The sequence below is a fragment of the Lutjanus erythropterus genome, chromosome 15 (assembly GCF_056507025.1).
Source record: "Lutjanus erythropterus isolate fLutEry1 chromosome 15, fLutEry1.hap2, whole genome shotgun sequence".
NCBI classification, from domain to species: domain Eukaryota; kingdom Metazoa; phylum Chordata; class Actinopteri; order Lutjaniformes; family Lutjanidae; genus Lutjanus; species Lutjanus erythropterus.
The window spans coordinates 23,044,755-23,067,424 of NC_139331.1; the positions used below are offsets into that span (position 1 = coordinate 23,044,755).

Here is a 22,670-nt window from a genome sequence, read left to right on the forward strand (position 1 = left end):
TTTCTGCATATAAACATTTAGATATGGAACATATAGTTATCAACCAGTTGTCATTTTGCTTTACTTTTAATTTATATTATATTATTAATATAAATATGTGTGATTTATTCAGAAGAGTATGTCTGTATTTTCACATTTTTAGGTTTATTGCAAAATTGGCCTTAAATTTAAATAAATGTTGGCATTAAACAGTTCTCCATTTAACTGACTGATGCGTGTAGACACCCTGCATTAAGTTCACTGAAATCTGAAACAGTTGCTCAATTACGGAAATATTTTTTTCCCTGCAGGTGGAGGTCAGACACAGAGAACCAGGGGCAGTGAGAAAAAGCAGCATCTCAGCTGAGTCTAACAGTTGTACTGATTATGGATGACTTGGAAACAGAGATTGGGCCTCGTGAAGACCTGGAGGCCAACAAAGATTCTTCAGATGACGCCTCTTCAGTAGGGAGGAAAAAAGCAAAGCTCCCTTTGGTTAAACCAGTGTGTGACGGTGAGTTGTTCAGAACCTACATATATTCTTCTGCTTACAGTGTATAACCTTTTAGATGCAGACTGATTCATCGTTGGGCTAATTTGTAGACCAGTATGAACTTAATGCAGATATATCGGTATCAGTGTATATGGTGACTGATAAATTAAAGATTCCAATACAGAAATGTGTTTGAGTTAATTCAGAAACAATGTCTCCATTACACTGATTGTCACAGGAAAGCACAGAGAAGTTTATTTTTCAACTGAACTTAGTCACACTTCTTTAACAAAAACAAATATATAGGATCCTTTTTGAAAATGTTTGTTTATTGTGTGTTTATGTAAAAATGCGTTACTGGCCAGTATATAATTGCCAGAGGTTTTTTTCACTCTCAGATATCAGTATTAATATCAGCTGTAAAAAACAAACAAACAAAAAAAAAAAACAGTCAAAGTCTAGAACCTATTGATGTTTAATAATGTTTTTATGACAAATTAGTTCGTACCATTAATAATAATTATCAATAATAATTTTCTTTTTCATCTTAAGAGATACGGAAGGAACGAGGGTTTCACCAGAGTACCAGAATCTGTCTGGAGCAGATCAGAGAAGCACTGTTGCATCACAAATGGCAGGAGGCGGCAGAATATATGGCCTGTTACCCACAGATGTTAGAGGACAGGACCCATACCACAGCACTGAGGAGCAAGGAGGTAGGTTTGGTTTTGTCTTTGTTAGTAATGTTTTTGTGTAATTGCAAACAGTGACGGAGACACCATTTATACAAAATCAATTCTGACAGAAAATTTGCTTACAAAAGAACATAAATTACTGCAGATAATTCTACAGTACAGCTAGGACTGTCACAATTGTGAAATTTTACTCATTCTTATACAATAATAATTGGGGTTAATCATTATATAGTCTATTTATTCATTGATTGATGCTCTTAACTTACTATGTAAATGTATGCCTACAAGTTCATTTACAAAATGTAAACTAATATTTGGGAATGTAATATTTTATATATATTTTTTTTTATATTTATTGAGAATATGGGTGAACCTTCGAGTATTTACCCTTTTAATATAAGATCATATACAATTATTATCATACAGAGTGCTTTATTTTTTAGCTCTGGGATATTGTTGTGTATTTATTAGCTAATTGTTATTTATGTATAGGTGCCAGTGATAAAATAAACAATGTACTATGAACAAATCCTTGTCCTCCACAACCATGTTGTGGAAATAAAAAAAAACAAACAAACATAAAATCAGCAAGAGAAACTGTGAAGGAATGTGGATTTTTATCCACTACCTTCATGCAAAGTTAAGTGTCTTGAGATTAATAGTTGATGTTGCTACATTGGCATTACTCTGGATCACATAGTTTACAAGAGCACCAGTCAAACCTGAAATGGTAGCAAACTATATGGAAATTATTGAAATATGTTAGTTTCATTCAGCTTATTTCATGCAGGTGAATGGAAATGATTCTAACCATTATGCAAAGTGACTGTGGTCATAATTGCAATCTGGCAATCATGTAATAATTGTGACATAATGAACAGACAGTACTTTGTCTACTCTCCCAAATTGTGTAAAAAAAAAAAAAAGTTGCAGCGAAAGCCCTGTTTATAACAATTCTTTGCAGTTATAAAATAAACTTGCAGAGATCTGAAACATTTTAATTGAGTCTATCCATAAATAAAGTACCAATTATGTAAACAAGTTGATAAATAGTCATTTGTAAGTTAAATCTCTTCTTGCCATTTCCACCCCAGATTATTTGGAGAATCAGCACCGAGATCCTTCACCATCACCCCAACTCAACGATTGACGACTACAACAACATTTATGAACGGATGAAACACTCAGGAATCAGACATTACCTGTTGGTACGTTAGCTGGTAGACCTTTTTACACAGTGCACGAGGAGCTTTTCATTACATTAACTTATGCGTCCTTGCGTCCTCTCTCTTTCCGTGACTCAGAAATCATTCTGCCTCCAACATCATGGAGTATATTTCAGTTTCTTAAATGCACCTCAAGGAGACGGGGAGTGCAAGGAGAGAAACCTTCTTGAGCAGCTCAGAGAGAGGAAACATGGGTGTATCCTACATGGAAGTCTTTTATCAAGTTTATTCTCACAGCGCTTACGTTGTGGTGTCATGTCTAGGGATCTACAGATAATATAAGAAAACTTAGTTGGATGGTAAGATGCAATATAATGCGGCATCACTTTGTGTGTGATAAATCTAACACTTTAGATTATGTAGGATAATTGAATAGCAAAGTAGCCCAAGTAATTCTAACAAATAACACTGATCTATAAATAAATTCTAAGAATTAAAAGAAAGGCGATTAAAATAAACAACAATAATAATACTAATAATTGGCTATATCTAAATCAATACTGTAAGTTTTTGATATTGTTCTTAAATAAAGTGCTAAGCCACAAGGAAGAGATGCAAGCGAGGGAAGCAAAGAGACACGTTAGCATAAAGAAAAGCACACACAGATTTTATCATTTTTTTTGTGATCGCTGAAAGACATTTGAGACCAGTTCTTTTGCATCTTTAGATCTGCCTGGAACATTCGTTCCACCTGATGCTTCATGGTCACATTGAGGATGCGAAGCGTCAGCTGTCTGTCAGTGAGAGTTGGAGGTACGGGAAGGAGTCAGCTGCTCAGTTACAGAGAACCAAACTGATCCAGGCCTACAAGAGTTTACTGGATTATATCATCTGGTGTGACAAAAAGTTTACACACTCCGCAACTGGTAAGGTGATACACATCTTCACACCCAAAGCATCTATTATTCACTTGTGTCTGCTACACAGACATTCTGCAAGCTGTTATGTGATGTCACACTGCCACCTACAGGTCAGACCCAGTAACTGTTCAGGCAAAAAAAAAAGAAAAAAAAGGTTAGGATGGAGGAAAGTTAGTGTTTACAAACCTTCCACTAAATGACCTCTTGTGTGATTGAATAATTACAAAAAAAAATCTCTTTATTGTTGACATGTAAACTGATCTGTCTGTTTCAGATGATCCCGACGCTGGAGACAACCAAGAAATGCACAGCTACTTTAGACAGGCTTCTGTGAATCTAAAGGAGATTCTGAGAAATCCTGGAGTCTGGGATCCCTTCATACTGTGTTACGTTGAGGTGAGCAGTGCACTTTTTCCCAATTACCTGAAGAAGCTTATGTTTTTAATATCGCATGGTGAAACAGGATGGACGTGAGCTGCAACAACCAGACAGCTGACAGAAAATTAATCATAATTGGCAACAATCTTGATAACTGATTAATTGTGTGTCATTCTTAAGCAAACTGGTCAAAAAGTCACTGCTTCTAGTCCCTCAAATGTAACATATTTTAATGTTCTTTATTAGAACACCTAAACTGGGTGCTCAAATAATTTGATGATCTGCGTATTGTGTCTTGCAGTAACACAAATCCCATTTTTAATTTCCCACAGATTTGACTAGCGATATCCTTGCATCTGTGTTACTGCATTGTACTTCTGAAGGAACAAATGCTATGTCCTCATCCATATCAGTATGTTGTTTTGCTTATGACAAACTGAGTTGATTTTCTGACTTTATAATCTCAGAGAATATTTGAGTTTTTTTTAATTGGATAGGGACAGCTGAAGAGACCACAGGAAAGGGGGTAGAGAGAGGGGGAATGACACGCAGCAAATGGGCCACAGGCAGGAATCGAACCAGCGACCGCTGCAGAGGACTGACAGCCTCAGTACATGGGACGAACGCTCTACCAACTGAACTATGGGAGCATCCATATTTGAGTTTTTTTTGTCATGTAAATGTATGCAAAAGGACTCCTGCACACTGTCTAACTTGCAATATGTCATTCATTTTGCGACATTTCAGTATTAGACCTTCACCCGGCAAAGGTTTTGCTTTTTGGTCTACTCTCTCCAATGCACCTCTCTTATCTAATAGATCTGCAAAGTGTTTCATTTGTTCTTGTAAGCGTATGAATATTTCTCGTAAATTTACCACTTTAATCTCTTAGAATATAGTTTTTTTTAATCGTAAATTTACAACTATCATCTTAAAAGTTTTTTCTCTGAATATTAACCCCCTCCCCCTGCTTCTGTGAGTTATTTACTTTCTTTAACCTACAATGGCCCTAATACATCATCATAGTTTCATGCTTTTGACTGAAGAAATAAATATTTTGTCTTCATGTTTTCGAATATTTTTTGTAAGGCTTGTTGCTCAACTTCAGGCACAAATCTAGTTAAATGTCTCTACTGTAGTTATCGTATAACTATTGTTTTATTTTATCAGATGCTGGAGTTCTATGAGGATCACGAGGAGGCTTTGGAAGTCCTGAATGACTACGCTTATGACAACAATTTTCCACCCAACCCCAACGCACATGTCTATCTGTATCAGTATTTAAAGCGGCACAATACTTCAGAGAGGAAACTGATGAAAGTATTAAAGGTACAACTGTATATTTAAAAGGACTATAGGTAAAAACGTAGTCTATAACTATCACACAAAAACTTAAAACTTTGCTTCTTTATACTGCAGCTCCTCCGTGTTTTTGTCCCAAGCCACGAGCTGATGTTGGAGTACAGCTCTCTGCTGCTTCAGTCAGGTAAAAACAGATTTACTATCAATTAAATATCTGCTGTTTGGGGAAAAAAATCTTAATGGATAATTAATAATTCAAATTCATAAATTCAAATTAATGTGAAGAAAATATTTCTGACTAAGTGATAAATAACTGGAAACATTATTTTGATAAAAAAGACTCATTTGAAATATGTTATAACCTTGTCCTCTGATGACATGTCCTGTAGCATGTCTCTGTTTCATTATATCCATTACTGATATGTTGTATGATACGTCTTTTTTTAGAGAAACAAAGTGACATCCAGAAAGCGTTAGATGTCGTTCTGGAAATGCTGGACTTCGCCTGTTGGAGGAGCAACCTGGACGTGTGGAAGCGTTTAAAGGCTGTTATTCAAGAATTACAGTTAGAGTATGTATAAAATGGTTGGGCATTGGTAATTCTAATTTTGATTAAAACTTAAAGACGGTCCTTTGTATTGAAATCAGTTACTCTATATATTTGTGTATGAAAACAGAGACAACTGGAAGGAAGTTGTGTCTGAAAAGATGGCTCCGAGAAAAGACTGGTGGCCTGTGCTGCACTTCACAAGCTTTCACGCCAGTAAAGACTCTGAGGAGAACCCGGAGCTCAAGGAAGTGAAGGCATCGCTGACAAAAATCCTTTGTCCAGGTCAGTAGGTGTACCTGTGCATTAAGTCACATCTGGAGGTATTTTTAACTGAAACTGTTAACTGCCATTAGTGTGGTTGTTATGTCAGTCTTGAATGTTAGATGAAGCTATAGAGACAAGCCAACCAAACTCCATAGGCAAAATCAGTCATTTTACCTTGCAAAACACAGGAGTTGCTGATCTACCGCTGCCTTGATCAGTTAGTTTGTTTGTGTTATTGTATGTCTTCAATGTTTTACAAGTTTAGTTTGGAATCAGTAAAGTCTCACAATAACACAAACGAAGTAACTGATCCAGCAGTTCACCAGCACCTCCCAGTGTGTAAACTAGTTTTTCCACAACGGAAAACAACAATGTGTTTTTTTTTTTGGAAAATATTGATTTGTTAATTAGGCAGCAAGATACGTTTTCTTACCTCTGTGGCGCCACTGTAGGCAGTAGACTTGTCTGAAAACAGTTGAACTCTAAATGAATTTTGTAGCTACACTGTGAAGATCTTGTCTGTCTTCAATGTCTTTCTTCTTTCAGACCTGATGCTCAAGTATGCAGCTGGACACGTAACCAGTGGAGAGGAGACCTGAGAGAAGAACTCAGAAAGAAGAACTGCGTCTTCAAAATTCACAAACAAGAACAGGCCTGAGAAAGGGCAGCAGAGACGCCATGATGAAGAACTGGAGTCTTCATAAATGCACTTTTTTACGGGATGATTATTTCAGATTTACTTTGCTTTCTTTTGAATGTTAAAATATTTTAAGTCAAGGTTCACTGACACACAGACGTTTGTTCCCATGGTCAAAATCGAACCTCCATGTTTTTCTTTTCTTTTTTTACACATTGTTCCTTCGTGTTTGGCAAATTGTGCCTTGAGCTTCATTATCAAGGCACAGGATAGATTGTCCACCATGTGGAGCTGTTGTTCTGTAGTTTTTGCAGCGAGTATCTGGAGGCTATGACCACCTAATTTCGAGTGCAGCCCTAAATGTCAGCGTTCGTGTTGGTTTCGTGGCTTCTGTAAACATTTTAAGCCCTCAGTTGACCTTTGACCACTGTAGGGACTGGGTTTAAGGTCACAAGTGAGTGTACACACCACACAGCCTGAGGGATATTCTCTGTCACGTCTGTTGTCATGTCAGAATAATCAGCACAGACCTTTAAGCAACATGATGTGCAGAAATTTAAGTAAGTGGGACAAACCATTGACAGGTGTTGCTGCGACTGGCTACGAAATAGTGTCATGTTTTCTGTAGTGTTAGTGAGATGTGCCTTCAGTGAAGGATCATTTGTGGGCAGTTTTTATACGCTTTAACGCTTTATGTGTATTGTTGTCAAGCTTGATTTTCAACATTTCGCTGTGCCTTGTAGTGAAGAATCTTGTGTATTTTGATGCCATCTTTCTAGCGTTTTTTTTTCCTAAGAATGTTTCAGGATCTGGTCTTCAAAAGCTAAACTTACTCTCCCTCAGACCAAACCATGAAATAAAGTCTTGCATCGAGCTGCATGCCAATTTAATAAGCGAAAGTGTTTGTAATGATTCTGTTTGGGCTTGCCACAATGTTGGCCATGCAGCAACTCAGTCAGCCGTACTGTATGTGTGTGTGTTGCTTTGCAGTCATTACATAAACCAAAGCCCAGAGCACTTGCCCGACCACAGGAGCAGCTGCAGAAGGGATCTGGGAATACACAACACATGTCGTTTGAAAATTCAAAACTCGGGGAGCAGTGAAGAGGATCGAGTTAGGAGCCGGTCACTGCTTTGGATTGTGTCCTGGTTGTGACCTTTTTAAAGATTTTTTTTTTTTCCAGGGCTTTGAATTTTTTAATCACCTACACAGATGCTCACAGTTGAGGCACTGTTCCCTCAATGGAGCGGCTCTGTTGGGGGTTTGTTTTGTTCCTCAAGGACACCTTGACAGTTAAAGCTAATTTTTTTTTGTCCTGGGATTCAAAGTGAAGACTCCCCTGTCTCAGGCCCTTTTTGTACTCTAACCCACTTAAAAGGTCACTTCTGCTTCTCACTAGATCACTACAGATTTTAACAATTTGTCTTGTCTTTTGTTTCTCGCCACCTGGCTTGTTTGGGTTTTAATTCTTCCCTGACCGCAGCAGTTACAAATTGGAGAACAGTCCAACCTCAGAGGTAGATGTAATCACCTGTAAAGGATCACACAAACACACAAATAGCAGAAAGTGTCCCTAATGCAGCCATCAGCTTATTATTGCCTTCTGAGGCAGCAGCAGGAGTCTGGGGCAGGCTGTCCTGCCTGTTAACAAGACTGACGAGACATTTGCAGCTTTATCTCCAGCAGTGTCCATGTGTACTCGGTCAAGACACTGAAGAAGTAAAAGGGATTATAGATCAAATCCTCAATCACAATATGTGTCATTTATATATCAATATAATATACACTAAATTTGAAACTTTGGAAAATGTACTAATTTGCTGTCTTGAATGAGACGAGACGATTGCTACCAAAATAATGTATATTCTCTAGTGCTCCTTGCAAAATGGTTACATCATATAACATCCCCAAAATTAAGTTTTTCTGTCTACGTACGGATTAAACAACATGCAGAAAGTACATGTTAACTGCTGAGCGTCAGTAATACTTGTTGGCTGTTTTTGATCATGAAGGCCAAGCTAGCTATTTCCCCCTGCCTTGAGTCTTTATGAAAAGCTAAGCTAACCGTCGCTACTGCAATGGCAAAATGGACACCAAAAGTGTTGATATCTGACATGTCACTGAGGCTAACAGTGTAGCAAACTAGGGAGAGGATGGTGTAATGTAGGAAATGCTGAGGCATTGGGTTTGGGCCGACTGAAGATGCTATTGTCCATCATAATGGCTCGACAGCCATCAACCACCGAGCCCTCTGCCATCGTAACATCGTGATTTAAAAGCCTTCAGTAGGTTAGGTAGTGTGTCCCCTCAAAGTTGCCATGGAGTTGTTTTTCACACATGAGAGAGGAAAAAAAACAGAAGCTGTTGTTTGTCTCCATGTCATATTAATTATTTTCTTATTAAACACAATTAAGTTACGTTATGTGTTGCTGAGAATATTTCCCAAAATGTTGAATTATTTCTTTAACTCTCAAATGCTGTTATTGGTATAGGACTCCTAAGAGGGGCCTGGACCCCAGGTTGGGAACCAATGCATTAGAACATGAAACATTTCATGTAATGATGTGATAACTTATAGTGTTACTACATATAATTATAACATGATAAATAACATATTGTTATAACAGGAAACATTTTTGTTATGATATTTTTTTGATGTTGTGAAAATTTGTTATAATTTCACTTTTTAACAATTCTGATCTGTTGTTCTTTGTTTTATCAGCAGCAATATGCTGCTGTACTTCTGATTATGTATTTGAATTTGGCCTAACCTTTATCCTGTTCACTTGCTGTAAAACACACTTGTTTTAACATGTAACAGGCAGAATAATGGCAGGTGGAAGAGTGTTACACATTAACAACCTGCTGAGTACATCCATCCACTGGTGCTACTGCCCCCTGAGCAGCTCCACTGGTTCCACCAGTTCCTCAGTAAGAGGAAAAGCGATGATGTATGTTCATCTGGAAATGCACCCCAAGGTTGTTGGGACATACTGCACTGTAAAATCTATCAGGTACAAAAAAACCCAAAACATCCTGTCTCTGCGGGCTCATCTGACGACTCTAACAGGCCCGTAATGCCTCCTCTAGCTCAGGGAGAAATTTACTGACGTCTTCGGCCTAACCCCACTGTGAACTGACAGGCATAATAATTGTTGTGTAATTAATCATCAGCGCAGGTTGCAGACCGAATCTATTTGCTGCCGAGGAAAAAACAAACAAATCGCGCAGGGAGAGATGTTTTAATTTTATGCCAGGCGTAGAGAGGCGCTGGATGTTGCTTTGTTGTGTGAGGCTGACATTAATTGAGTTTTCCCTTCTCTTACAGTCCCATCTCTCTTAGCGCGCACACACACACACACACACACAGTGCAGTTGGTGACTCAGGGTCTCGCTTGGTTGGTCTGCAGGGCTCTGAGGATTTGTAACCTAAAATCCAGACTTGCACAGTGACAGTGTAACATCTCAGTAACTCTGCAAGACATTTGAAGTCTGGTATGGTTTGAGAGTGGGGGAGAAAGAGGGATATGGAGGGAGAAAGCGTGATAATTCAGCCATGCAATTTGGACTTAACATACTGATGTGTTTGCCAGTGCTGCATGCTACAAGCAGGAAGGAGATAAAACAGGAAAAACATGAGGCTGAAGTCCGAATCATCCTCAGAATGCAACTGAGGATCAAACTTAAAGGGGAAATAAAAATCTAACTCATGAGTGAAAAAGAAAAGGTCAGCGCTGACACTTGTAAAGGAGTGTGCATAAGACTGTCATGACACCATGATAACAATGATATGACACCTGTCATGAACAACAAGGACTCCTTTTGGACGTTTATGACTCACTGTCATTAAGTGTCATTCAGCCATTTTTAATGCTAATCTGGCATTGTTTGAGATGTCTTTGTTAATACTTGATATTAAGACAATAATGTTGCTGTTATGACAACTTCACATTAAGTATAATAACAATGTCGTTACAAACACTTGAGTTGTGTTATGTCCCAGTCTGGTGTTATGTTTGCTAATGGCAGCCACAGTTAGCAGGAGTTAGTGAGCGGTTAGCCAACCTTAGGAACAAGTAAAGCTATCCATTAGGAAACTCTGTAAATCACCATGGTACTGTATTCTGGCATCAGAATGGTTTCCTGCTGGATAGCTAGTTAGCTTTACATTTTGCTAAAGTAGGCTAACCCCTACCTGCTGCTCACTGGCAGAACGCTAACAGAGAATAGATGCTAATATGCTTGGGCAGCCACAAAGCCACTAAATTAGGTGGCCAAAGTAAATTTTCAGTGGCCCAAAGAACAGAACAGTACAGAAAATGCAGTACGGGGATAACACAGGGGGCCACCTATATATTTAGTAGCCACAGAATAAATCTTTGTGGCCACAGGCCATTGGGCATGGTTGTTATTGAACCCTGGCTGGCATTAGTGAACATGGCCTGTCTAGGACTGAACTCAGCCTCTGAGACCAGTCTTAATTCATGTCAAGTTGTCAAAAACAAATAACTCTCAAATCATGTCAAATCAAAAATTAGATAATTGACATAAATGACAAAAGTGACAAACATTCAAGGCCTCTTCATGTTCATGACAGGCCCCATGTCATGGTTATGACAGTGTCATGTCAGTCTTATGCACACCCCTTCAAATAAAGTCTTACCCAGTCAGCTTTAAATCTTATCATAAATTACATTAGCTTTGGTGCAAAATGGTCAGCGTGTAATGGGGTGTATTCCAAACCTATGACGATCCTTTTGAACAGCACGATAACAGAAAGTCTTTTCGACACACTCATGATACTGGCAGATGCTAAGTCAAAAAATTGCTTGAGGGGAGTCAAGTCTTGGGGAACTTCAGGGAGAGGAAAAAAAAAAAAACAGATTCCCAAAATATCCTCCTAGTTCTGTCTGTGAAGTTGAAAGTGACAACTGCAATACCTTTGTTCTTGGAGTGCAGCTGCAAAAATAGCTTTCAATAATGTATTAGGAGAATAAAGACTGTGAGCTGATTTCTGGGGAGACGGCGCTCAGCTCGGTGTGTGCCAAAGACCAGGAGCTTTCTCTGCTGTGCACCGACTGTGAGAAAAGATCAGGCTGGTGAACGCAAACTGATCCTCTTGACTTCTAAGATTGCTCTACTTATCCAGCGTGGAGTAAAATCTTGGAATAAACAGCTCATCCCTCTCTACATATATTCATGCCTGCTCTCATATCTTCACTGGGGACTGGACAATCACTGAAACAGGATAATTACTTAGGACTCGCTCCTGAAATGTTGCTCATGCATGCAGTTTGCACGGACAACCACTGTTTCCTCCCTCCAAGCAGAAGGCAAGCAGAGCAGAACAGCAATGTAATGACTCTGAAATGCAAAGTGCCCAGACCAACAGAGCATTCACCTGAGGCTATGGAGGTTTAATTTCTTGCGTGCCTGAGTGTGATAAGTGGCAATCCAAATGTTGTGACTTTCCTTCAAGCTCTGTGGAGGCCAGCCAACTGGAGCACAAATGGGGGGGGAAAAAAAACCCCTGAATGATCTGAAATTTAAAGAAAGAAGCACAACAGAATTCCAGGCGAGCATCAATTATTAAGACAAGCAAGACAGCAGTGACACAATCTACAGATGATACCTTTGGAGGCTGCTTTTTTTGTTTGCTTGACAGTACTTTGGGTGGTTTGACTCAGAATGAAATACTGCGTCTACAAGTGAATATTTTAACAAAGGCAAGTGACACTCTTTCTTGAGTTTAAGATATGTGGTGGCTGAGCTTTAGCTGCCTCCCTCTGAAGGTCATCAGCAGAGTTTTAAATCACACTTCAAAGTGGAGATGAAACAGTAATAACATTTCATATCATGATTACCGTGATCAAAATGATCGGTAAATGTTGACAAAGTACTGATAACACCCATGAAATCATTTCACAGACTTTCATTTTGAAAAGCTCTCAGTGGTTTGAAATGCCCTTTGTGATGCTGATGTTGATGCCGATGCTGGTTTTTCAAAATGCAGTAATCAAACACGGTTACTGCAATAATTAAAATTTGAAACGGTAATACTAGACGTTGGGAATTTCATTGCGGTCTATCGTGAAACCAATTATCTTTTCATCTTTTCTCTAAAGGACCAGTGCGTAGGATTTTGTGGCATCCAGTGGTGAGGTTGCAGAATGCATGATAGGGATGTGTGCGATTAGTCAACTATACGATTAAACATTGCCACCATTGCTAGTTGGCACCAGAAATACTTGTATTAAATACTATAAATACTATTTATCAGTATTTTATTCATGCAAAATGCCAGACTGGCAGCTAACATCAGCTCCGGGTTGTTTGCCCGCAGACACTGTGATCCTCTTTGGTCTGAAAAGGCTAAATATTCAATAACTTGTTGTCATGTTTTGTAGGTTAATGTGCAAGTGCAAAGTGGCATGAATTTCACCAGCCTTTGAAGTACGATTTGATGATTGTAGACTGTGATTAATGGTTTCAAATGGCTCCTAATACACACAGTATTTTTAAGACAGTGTTTAACATTATCAGTTCACAAATTGTGCTCAATTTGAACTGCTGTCTGGGTGTTTTCTTACTGTGAGACTAATTGGCTAGTCTAGTCCAGGAATGTCCCTAATGCATGAAGGTTATGGAGAAAAAATGAACACAAGGTCCTCTGGTCAATATGAGCAGTCTGTTCTCAGGCAAACACAAAGAATACTGTCTGGCCCATCTCATATTCTCCATGCTGAGTATGAGCTCTTACCCTCTGGCAGACAATATAAGATGCCCCAATGTAAAATTAACTATTTTAAAAACTCATTTGTGCCTACCTCAATTAACATTTTAAATAATGGTGCTTGAGACAGCAGCGGCTGTGCAATAGCTTTATGGTGTTCTTATCACTGATTGTGTAATGTGTGAAATATGGGCAATATGTGCAATATGTATAAACTGGGGTCATGATTTGCTACAGTGTGTGCTGCTTTGTTTATATCTGGAGGAGGCAGCTATATGTGTGCAGTATCTGAGTCCAAGACAAATTTGCCTACAGGGACAATAAAGTACAAACCCCAAAAACACCCAAACAAAAAGTTGGGATGCATTAACAAAAACAGAATGCAACTATTTGTGATTTTTTTCTTAAACTATATCCATATTTAATTCAATACAGCACAAAGATAGGATATTTAATGTTCAAATTGAGAAATGTTATTGTTTTTTTGTAAATATACGCTCATTCTGCATTTGATGTCTGCAATACGTTTCCAAAAAAGTTGGGACAGGAGCAACAAAAGACTGGGAAAGTTGTGGAATACTCAAAAAACACCTGTGCACCTGAAAACAGGTAGAATGGCAACATGAACTAGTACCATAAAGTAAATAAACCATTAAAGGATACTACATGGGCTCGGAAACACTTCAGAAAACCGTTGTCAGTAAATACAGTTCGTCACTGCTTCTACAAGCGTATGTTAATTAAGACTCCACCATGCAATATAAAAGCCATATATCAACAACATCCAGAAACACTGCTGACTTCTCTGGGGCCGAGCTCACCTGAAATGGACCGACACAAAGTAGAAAAGTGTGCTGAGGTCTGACGAGTCCACATTTCAGATTGTTTTTGGTAATCATGGATTTCCTGTCCTCCAGGCTAAAGGACCATCTAGACTGTTAACAGCATAAAGGTCAAAAGCCAGCACCTGTGATGGTATGGAGGTGTTATTGCACATGGCGTCATGGGTAACTGTCACATCTGTGAAGGCACCTTGATGCTGAAAGATACGTAAAGGTTTTGGAACAACATATGCTGCCATTCAGACTGTCTTTTTCAGAGACGTCCATGCTTAATTCAGCAAGACAATGTCAAGACACATTCTGCATGTGTTACAACAGTGTGGCTTCGTAATAAAAGGGTTCAGGTACTAGACTGACCTGCCTGGAGTCTCCCACTGAAAATGTGTGCTGCACATTACCAAGTGGAAAATATGATAACAGAGACTCTGGACTGCTGAGCACCTCAAGACGTATATCAAGCAAGAATCAGAAAGAATTTTACTTTCAAAACTTCAACAGTTAGTGTCCTCAGTTCCCAACATACAGTTTTACACATCACAACTCATCATATCTATTGTATGTTGTATGCAGCTGAAGTGAGGAGAGAGAGCGGGATAATGACACACAGCTAAGGGCCGAATGGGGGAGTCGAACCCACAGCTGCAGCACATGAGGTGCACACTCCACCAATTATGCCAGCAGGGCACCCCCGTCTTGCTTATATATCATTTATGTATTTATTCAATCAGTTTCTGTTCTTAAATTCTTTCATTTGTACCCATGAACCATGTTGTAACCCAGCCATATAAATACTGTATTTCTTATGTAACTGAGTTATTATAACCCTTTCCTGCAGGGGGCACTCCAGCCACCTGCAACACACTGCATGTATTTGATGTGGTGTCTTTATCTCAGCTTTTACAGGCTTTTATTTGTCACGTTGAAGAGTCTGAATGCGTGAATAGAGCCTCTGAAAGATCTCATTTGCTTTCATTCAACATGTGGGCCTCTTTTTTTTGTGGATTCACATGATGTAATCTTTTAATTTATGCCCTTTTCTTGTCCCACTGCTGAGTGTTATGACTATCCAGAGGAGGATAATGACTCTTTTCAGTAAACATGTAATCTTAGATTTTCAACTCTAAAGAAAACATAATGGATATTTATACCATTGTAGAGGTGACATCATCAGGGTGATATCATCCTCTAACACACACACACTCACTTATCAAACCCGCAGTCTACAAATGAAGCGTGTTTCACCCTTTGGTGCAATCTTCTGAAACTCTACAGGTACGATACCAGGTAGGTTGGATGGTTCTTTGAAACAATTTTCCAGGAAATCAACCTGTTACCCACAAACACCACACTGACTCATCTAAGCATATATGTGCCTACTGACTCATGCTGTTCCTGCTTATCTCTGATTCTGTGTAAGTACAGTGAGCAGCGAACAAACACCCAACTCGGCCCGACCCCAAAGGAGCCTTGTTTGTCTCCATGGTGGGGGGTCGTGTGGTTGGAAAATACAACAAAGCCTGGTGGTGCATTTTGAGTGAATGTGGGAGCTGGAGAGTGCAGCCTGACTGTCTCCTCTACTCATCCTTCTCTCAATCACCCCCTCTGTGTCTGGATGGCTGTTAGTGGAGATAATGTGGTTGAACTTTTCAGTATGATCTAACTTTGACATCAGTTAAAATTTGTTACCTGGATATGTAATAGCTAAAGGGTGGCAGGTTATTAAATGCATTAGTGAAAAAGCTTTTAACCCTTTATAAGCTGGGTAACTGTGGAGGTATTGGATTAAAGCTGATGAGGTCTTTGTCATTCGGTGCACAGGTATTTGGAGACATAATTTTTAGTCATGCTAACAGTCTAGGGATGAAAATGTTGGTCTGTCAGTCCACAGTCTGGTCCATACAGACATGTCAACAACTACTCGATAGATTGACACGAAGTTTTCTACATACATTTCTTGTCTCTTGTGGATGAATCCAAATGACTTTGTTGATCCTCTGACTTTCCTCCTAGCACCACCATGACGTTCACATTTTGAGAGAAATGCCTCAACAACTGTTGGACGGAGGATCATGAAATTTGGTCCAAACATTCATGATCCCCTCCGGATGAACTGTGGTGTCATGTGATTTTACATTTGGTGTCATCATCAGGTCAAAACAAAACAAAAGATATTTTTTTTTTTAAGTCAAGAAAGTCACAGTTTGTCATAAAACTGATTAAGTATCAGAGTGTGAAGATATATAATTAGTAAGACTACACACCCAGATGCCGTGCAAGTGACATCATGATTTTGTCTTTCCAAAAGCTAAAGGCAGGCGCTGAAACTACGATGCCTGTTTGTTTTTGTACCAGGATGTAGTCACACAAAAGCAGGTCTCACTTGTTCTGTCTCTTCCCAGCTGAGAAATTAGACCAGTTGTTGCTGGATAAAACACAAGTAAGACAGCAAAACTGGTATTGATGACGTAGTTTGTGCAAGATGAGAGATGTAGTTCACCAGGTGATTTCACATAAAACTAAACTACAACAAACGTATGACAAGATGTGACTTTCTTGACTTGAAAAATTATGTTTTAAACTAACAAACAATATATGTGTAATTTGTGGCACAATTCATACAGAAGTCCGAAGTCAGAGCTGTAAATAATGCTGCAAATGACCCCTGACACGGAAAAATGCAACGGCACGGACATTCAAGTCAGAATTAGAAGTCGGAAACTCAAATCCCTTTAGCCGTGCAACGGATTGCAATATTACATCAAACCTGAATTGACCACGTTCCAGCACAACAAGTCAGAAAATCCACTACCATTTTCCTCCTGGGATCACAATTCTCCTGTATTTCCTGATTTATGACAAAATGTCACACCATTTTCCCCTTTAGTTTTAACAGAAAAGGCCGTGCATTTTGAATGAACAAATGACAGAAAACTGATGAATATTTAGTTTATGCCAGAGATTTGTGCAAGTGCAGGACAGATGGGCAAATTGCTTTGTATTTTTCCTGACAATAAAAGTTAAATTTAGATAAAAGTAAAAGTATTTAACATAAAAATGTCGCTGTGTACTAATTATTTGTTATTTTCATTCTTTAAAAGTTGTCAGGGAACAAAGTCTCTGAAACTTTTTCTGGGCAAGGACTCGAGACCCTCCCCATTTTGGTTTCAAAATCCTTCCTACCTTTGAGGTATCAAGGTTTGCAAATATGAGATAAACAAAAAATTGTGTTTTCAATATAAGAAAACAAAGAATGATTGTTTTTTTTTTTCTTTTGGCATGTAATAATAATAATAATAACAACAACAACAACAACAACAATAATAATAATAATAATAATAATAATAATAATAATAATAATAATAATAATAATAATAATAATGATAATAATGATAATAATTTTTCATTTCATCTTGACTCAGAGGAGACACTGTTTAAAGAGGAGTAACAGGGAAAAATTGGAGCTCACACAGAAAACATAAGCGATCAGACTCTGGTTTTGGTCTTTACATGAGATTTGTTGACAATAAAAAAAAAATTTATAGAATATCACCAGACTTATCCTCCTATGGATCCAATCCAAATTTAGCATCACTGTACATGATACAGAAGCCAAACACTGAGCTAATCAATTCAAGCTTTGTAACCTCTGTTGAATCTGTCTGCTAGTAAATTTTCACCGCCTGACCTCACTCAAAACTGTGTGCTTCTTCTTTTGTATTCAAAAAGCTGTGACGGTGTATTACAGGCTGACATTTAGCCGCTGGCCTTTTTCTATGCTGGCCTTTAAATTTGCTGTTTGTGTGTCTTTGTCCTGTGTTTAACTGTGTGTTAGGTCAGATTAACAAATGGTAAGGCCGGTGGCAGCCTGAATAACAGCATTAACCAGAGAACAATGGGAGCGTGGGACTAAGCCCTTTCACAACCTGTCTGACAGCTTGTAGCGTTGATGTCATCCTCTGACTCAGGCCGTTACCACCGCCGCTGTCACCCTGGACGCTTGGATGCATGACATCACCAAATGACACATATCACTCTTCACTACAGCCTCTCTGCTCTCATTTCTCTTCCTTTGTCTCTCCAGTCATTTGCATACTCATCAGCTTTCCTGCATTGTAGGCTTCCACTGTGTCAGTCTGTGAACAAGCAGGAGGAGAGCATGAAAGGACATCATTAGTTTCCCAAGGAGACTCAGATAAAGGGAGAGAAAAGCTGAGGACAAAGATTGTTGGGTCATGTGACGTGCTCTCGAGGGGGCTTTTTCTCTAATGGAGAACAAGATGTTGGCTGCAGATAGCAGAAAAAAAAACAAAAATATGGTGATTTGTTTCAGTATGAGGAGCAATAAATGATTGACAGAAAATTTAAAAATAGACATCAATGTTTTGGATTCAGGTGATATAATCAACACAGAATTAATTCTTCTTCTTTGATCATCCAGGGTTTAATGTTAATGTCTTTTTTGAGGGGTTAGAAATCTAGTTGCCCAAAGTCCGTTTTTACTAGTACTGCACAAATTGTTTTATTTATTAGAGGTTATCAAATAACAACAAAGACTAAAGTTAATGTTCATGTTTAATCCAGGGCTGCAATTATAAAAGATGCCAGTTTCTCAAAGTCCTAAAGTGATGACAGAGCTGTTTTCTGAGCTCATGAAGACATGATGCTCTGATGGTTTTAACAGGACAGTGATGTATGGAAGCTGTACTTGTAAATATTCCCTTAAGAATACAAGTTAATTTTTTTTTATCTTGAGATGACAAACACAAAACAAGAGAGAGTACACAAATACTACAGTGGCAAGGCATTCATGATATCTGATAAACTGTATTTATAAGAGGAAACAACCTGCTGTTTTCTCATGATAACGGGTTGATTATCTTGATAACAAACCTTGTTTTCTCAACATAACAAGAAAAATTAACCTGTTTTCATGAGAAAGTGCACTTTGTTATCTTGATATGATGAAATTATAATGAAATAACTGATCTCAGCTTTAAAAAATGATTTGCAAGTACTGGCATTTGCATCTTCCGTAGAGATGATATATATTTTTTTACTTTTTAATTATGATCTGACAGGTTTTCATTGTTCTCATTTCACAAACCAGGAAAATGAAACACAAATAATAACAATAATTGATTGTAAAAGTTCATTATTGACCCTTAAAGCCCAAACTTGATTCTAGCTTTGGTTGTGAAAACAGGTGGTTGTATCTGGGGCAGCTGACGGGGTTAATTACCCCTGCCACCATTCAAAAATATAGCTGAAAGCCCTAGAAAAATCTAGTGAGTGGAGGCTGACTTAAAAATAATAATAGTAGCTGTACCACTTTTATTATTAAGTTACATTAATTAAAAGCACAGTCAGACAAAAGGACATGTCCTCATCCAATATGGCAGAAATGGAAAATAATTTTTTCATTAGTGTATAATCACCTTAAAATAAGAATCGCTGTGTTACCTCAAGATGAGATGTTTATATCTACAGAGTCTACTTAAGCAGAAGCTCCCATGTTGAACTGCCATGTTTCTACAGGAGCCCAGAACAGACAAACCAAAACACTGTCTCTAAATGTGGCCTTTAGTGTTTTTCACAAATTTCACAGCCTCTGTAGCTTTACATGTTTGGAAGGGTGAGGTGAGCAGTTTACTGCAATCCACAGCCTCACCGCCAGATGCCACTAAACCTGCACACTGGTCATTTAAACTTCAAGAAGTCAGAAAATCACATAAAAATATTCATCAAATCAACCAATATAAAATGCTTAATTAAAATACTAAAACAAACCAAAGGGACCAGAGATGCAAACGGTGAGCTGGCGAGTTGAGTGCTCGCTTGTATTGATGTCACTTTGTATTTTAATCCCAGTCTACGTTTCATGTGTGCGTCACATCATGTTCATCATTTCCTGTTTGCATAACAGCCCACATAACCAGAATATGATTGAGGCAAATAAGGTGAACCTAATTTGTAAACCGTCACTGTCAGTGTCATTTAAGCTGATATGATGGGTTTATTTTCACACAATCTGTAGTAATGCCACTACATGTCATACTGGTCCGGTGTACGTAAAGCAGCTGTAATAATGTCAGTCTGATGTTTTCATGATGAACTATTTTATACAGTGTTAATTAGAGGAGGAAATTCCACGGCATGCACTGTATGTGTCAGGAGAATATCATCAGAAGCATGGTTTTAATGTTCCTCCACTCAGATACAATGAAGAATTCATTATACTGTGTGTTTTACATGGTTTGCATCTACATCTTGTTAGTGGAATAAGTTTTTGGAAACTTTCTTAACTCATCATAACTGGAAATGCATATTGGCTTTAGTTCAGGTTCACAAACTTAATATTGTAAAAGATCTTAAAGGGAAAGTTCTGTTTTTTTGAAGTAGGGTTGTTTGAGGTACTTATTCATAGTCAGTGTATTAGCTACACTAAATGGTGATCAGCACGTCCCCAGTTTAGAGAAGCAGCAGGAGTCCTGGTGTAGGAGGCTAAGCAATGTGCTGCTGAGGACAGGGTCAGCAGCAAAACTTATTTTAGCCACCTAAAAAAAGTCAGTATCAGTTCAAGTGTAGGCTATATTTAGAATATTTTCATTCTCTGTGTCTGAGTGCAAAGACAAGTGGTGAAAATAGTTTGAATAGAGCATGCATGTTAACTGATATTGAGTTTGCTTTTATAGGTGGTTCAAATAAATTTTGCCGCTGAGTGCCCACACCTTGCTACAGCTTCCTGCTGCCTGGGGGAGGGCCGACCGCCATCAACTATAGGTAATACACTGACTGTGGATCATACAGCCCTGCTTCAAAAAAATCCAAACTATCCCTTTAAAATCTCATCAAGTTCTCCCAAAAACTCATGAGCCCAGTACAGAAGAAATAAAGTTAAATATTTACTTTTCACTGAAATACTGGGCACATCTGTTATTCAATAGCTGACTCATGAAAGGTTTCACATTTTCTATTCTGTACACCTGCTGTCTGCTAAGTTTTTCCTCGCAAAATCATCCTCTGTCATACAGGAAGCGAAGCGTTTTACATTTCTGACAGCCATCAACAGCTTGTGTAGAATAATGTAGGGAGACTGAGGAGTTAGCATGCACAGTATTAGCGACTGCGGCTGAAGAAACAAATGAAAAAACACCAAATACTGCAGGGACTCACATTTCATTAAAAATATCTTCAATAATGACACAAAATCTCATAGACTGAGTCGCACCAACATAGATTAATTTAGTCTAAGATAAATTCTGATCAGTTTTTTTTTTTTGCTTAAAATGATTAAATCTGGGTTTAAAATTAAGCAGAGCTCTGTTGCTGTAAATCCAAGTTTACTGATGTAGACCAAAATTAGTTTCATTTATGGATGCTCGCTTACCCAACTTAAAATACATACATAAAAATAAATTTGAGTGCTGCAGGGTCCCAGTAAGTATAAAAGAGGGGTGAAGACCATTAACATTGGGCTGGTAGCTAAAATTTTAAGAGTATGTTATACTATTTGCTAGCTAACTAAAAAAAAAATATCAAAAGGTTATACAGTTTGCTGAAAAGTAAAACAAAAAACAAAAACAAAACAAAACTTTTGGCTGTTCCGTATTCCTTCAGAAAGCTTTTCCTTGTTTTGTTTTGGTTTTTTGGCTAGCTATAAAGTTAGTTAACTTAGTTAGCCTACTCAAGATGGCTCAGCAGAGAATTTCTAATTTCTCCTTATTTAATTAAAACTTGTTCACTGAATTAATGGAGCAATATGGCCAAATAAAAGAGGATTAAAAAAATGGACAACAGCACAATCAGTAAAAAGCAACTTGCAGACTGTTTTAAAGAAAGAAGGGACACACTTTATTATTTTGCTCAATCCATCTCAAAAGACAACCATTTTAAAAGTTAAAGTTGAGTTTGAAGTTGTAAATCAGGGCTTTTTTTTTATTTTAAGCTAGTTTGGTGCAACATAATTTAATGTTAAGACATGATTTAACTGGGTATAAAAAAAAATTAACCTTTGTTAGTCCAACTTAACTACAGAAACATGACTCAAAAATCTTCTTCAAGACACAAAATCTCATAGTTTCACATTTAATTCCTAACCTGCTATACATTTTCTCTCATTAATTTACAGTATCATTATTGCAGTTATGGTCCAGAGCAGCTGCCGACAGAGGTTAAACCTCCCCACCCCTCTGGGACAGCCACGCCGTGCTAAAAGGCCCTGGCTCCCACACAGCCATGCAGCAGGTGACCCCCTGTCCTAGAAACAGTTGCTATTTAGACCTGATTAGCAGCGGGTGCAGAGAGAGTCATTGTTATTTATATTGTGCGTTATCCCTGTGTTTGTTTCAGAGGTCGAGGGCGGCGAGCGGAGCGAGTATTCCTGCTCCACTCGAGGGTCACGGCTGAGAGGAGTTTGGTTTATAACCTCTAAGAAGAAGACGCAAACGTTTAATAAACAGACACTCGCTGTGGGCGATGGGTATAAATATCAGGGGACATCATCTAATACCCTCAGTCGTTGTAAATCCATCCATGTGTATGATATGCTTCCATTCTGGGATAAGGTCAGAATTAAATTGGGCTCCCACTGCAGGGAGAATGACAGTATTTGCTATTCTTGAGATCATTATCTCAGATTTCATCAAAGCATGAGGTAAACCAAAATCGCAAAATGCACCCACAGCCACTATACATACAGATCTAGTGCTGT

The 22,670-nt window shown here is 38.3% G+C and overlaps 1 protein-coding gene across 1 annotated transcript; it reads left to right on the top strand.

Annotated features, from left to right (window-relative positions):
- Positions 1-330: 330 nt before the first annotated feature.
- taf1a (TATA box binding protein (TBP)-associated factor, RNA polymerase I, A) lies at positions 331-6,429 on the top strand. Its single transcript, XM_084737374.1, has 10 exons — positions 331-493; positions 1,025-1,188; positions 2,262-2,375; positions 3,061-3,259; positions 3,528-3,649; positions 4,802-4,960; positions 5,051-5,117; positions 5,381-5,504; positions 5,611-5,765; positions 6,294-6,429. Exons 1-10 carry the CDS (start codon positions 367-369, stop codon positions 6,344-6,346), a joined length of 1,284 nt encoding a protein of 427 aa, XP_084593500.1. The 5' UTR covers positions 331-366; the 3' UTR covers positions 6,347-6,429.
- Positions 6,430-22,670: the final 16,241 nt, after the last annotated feature.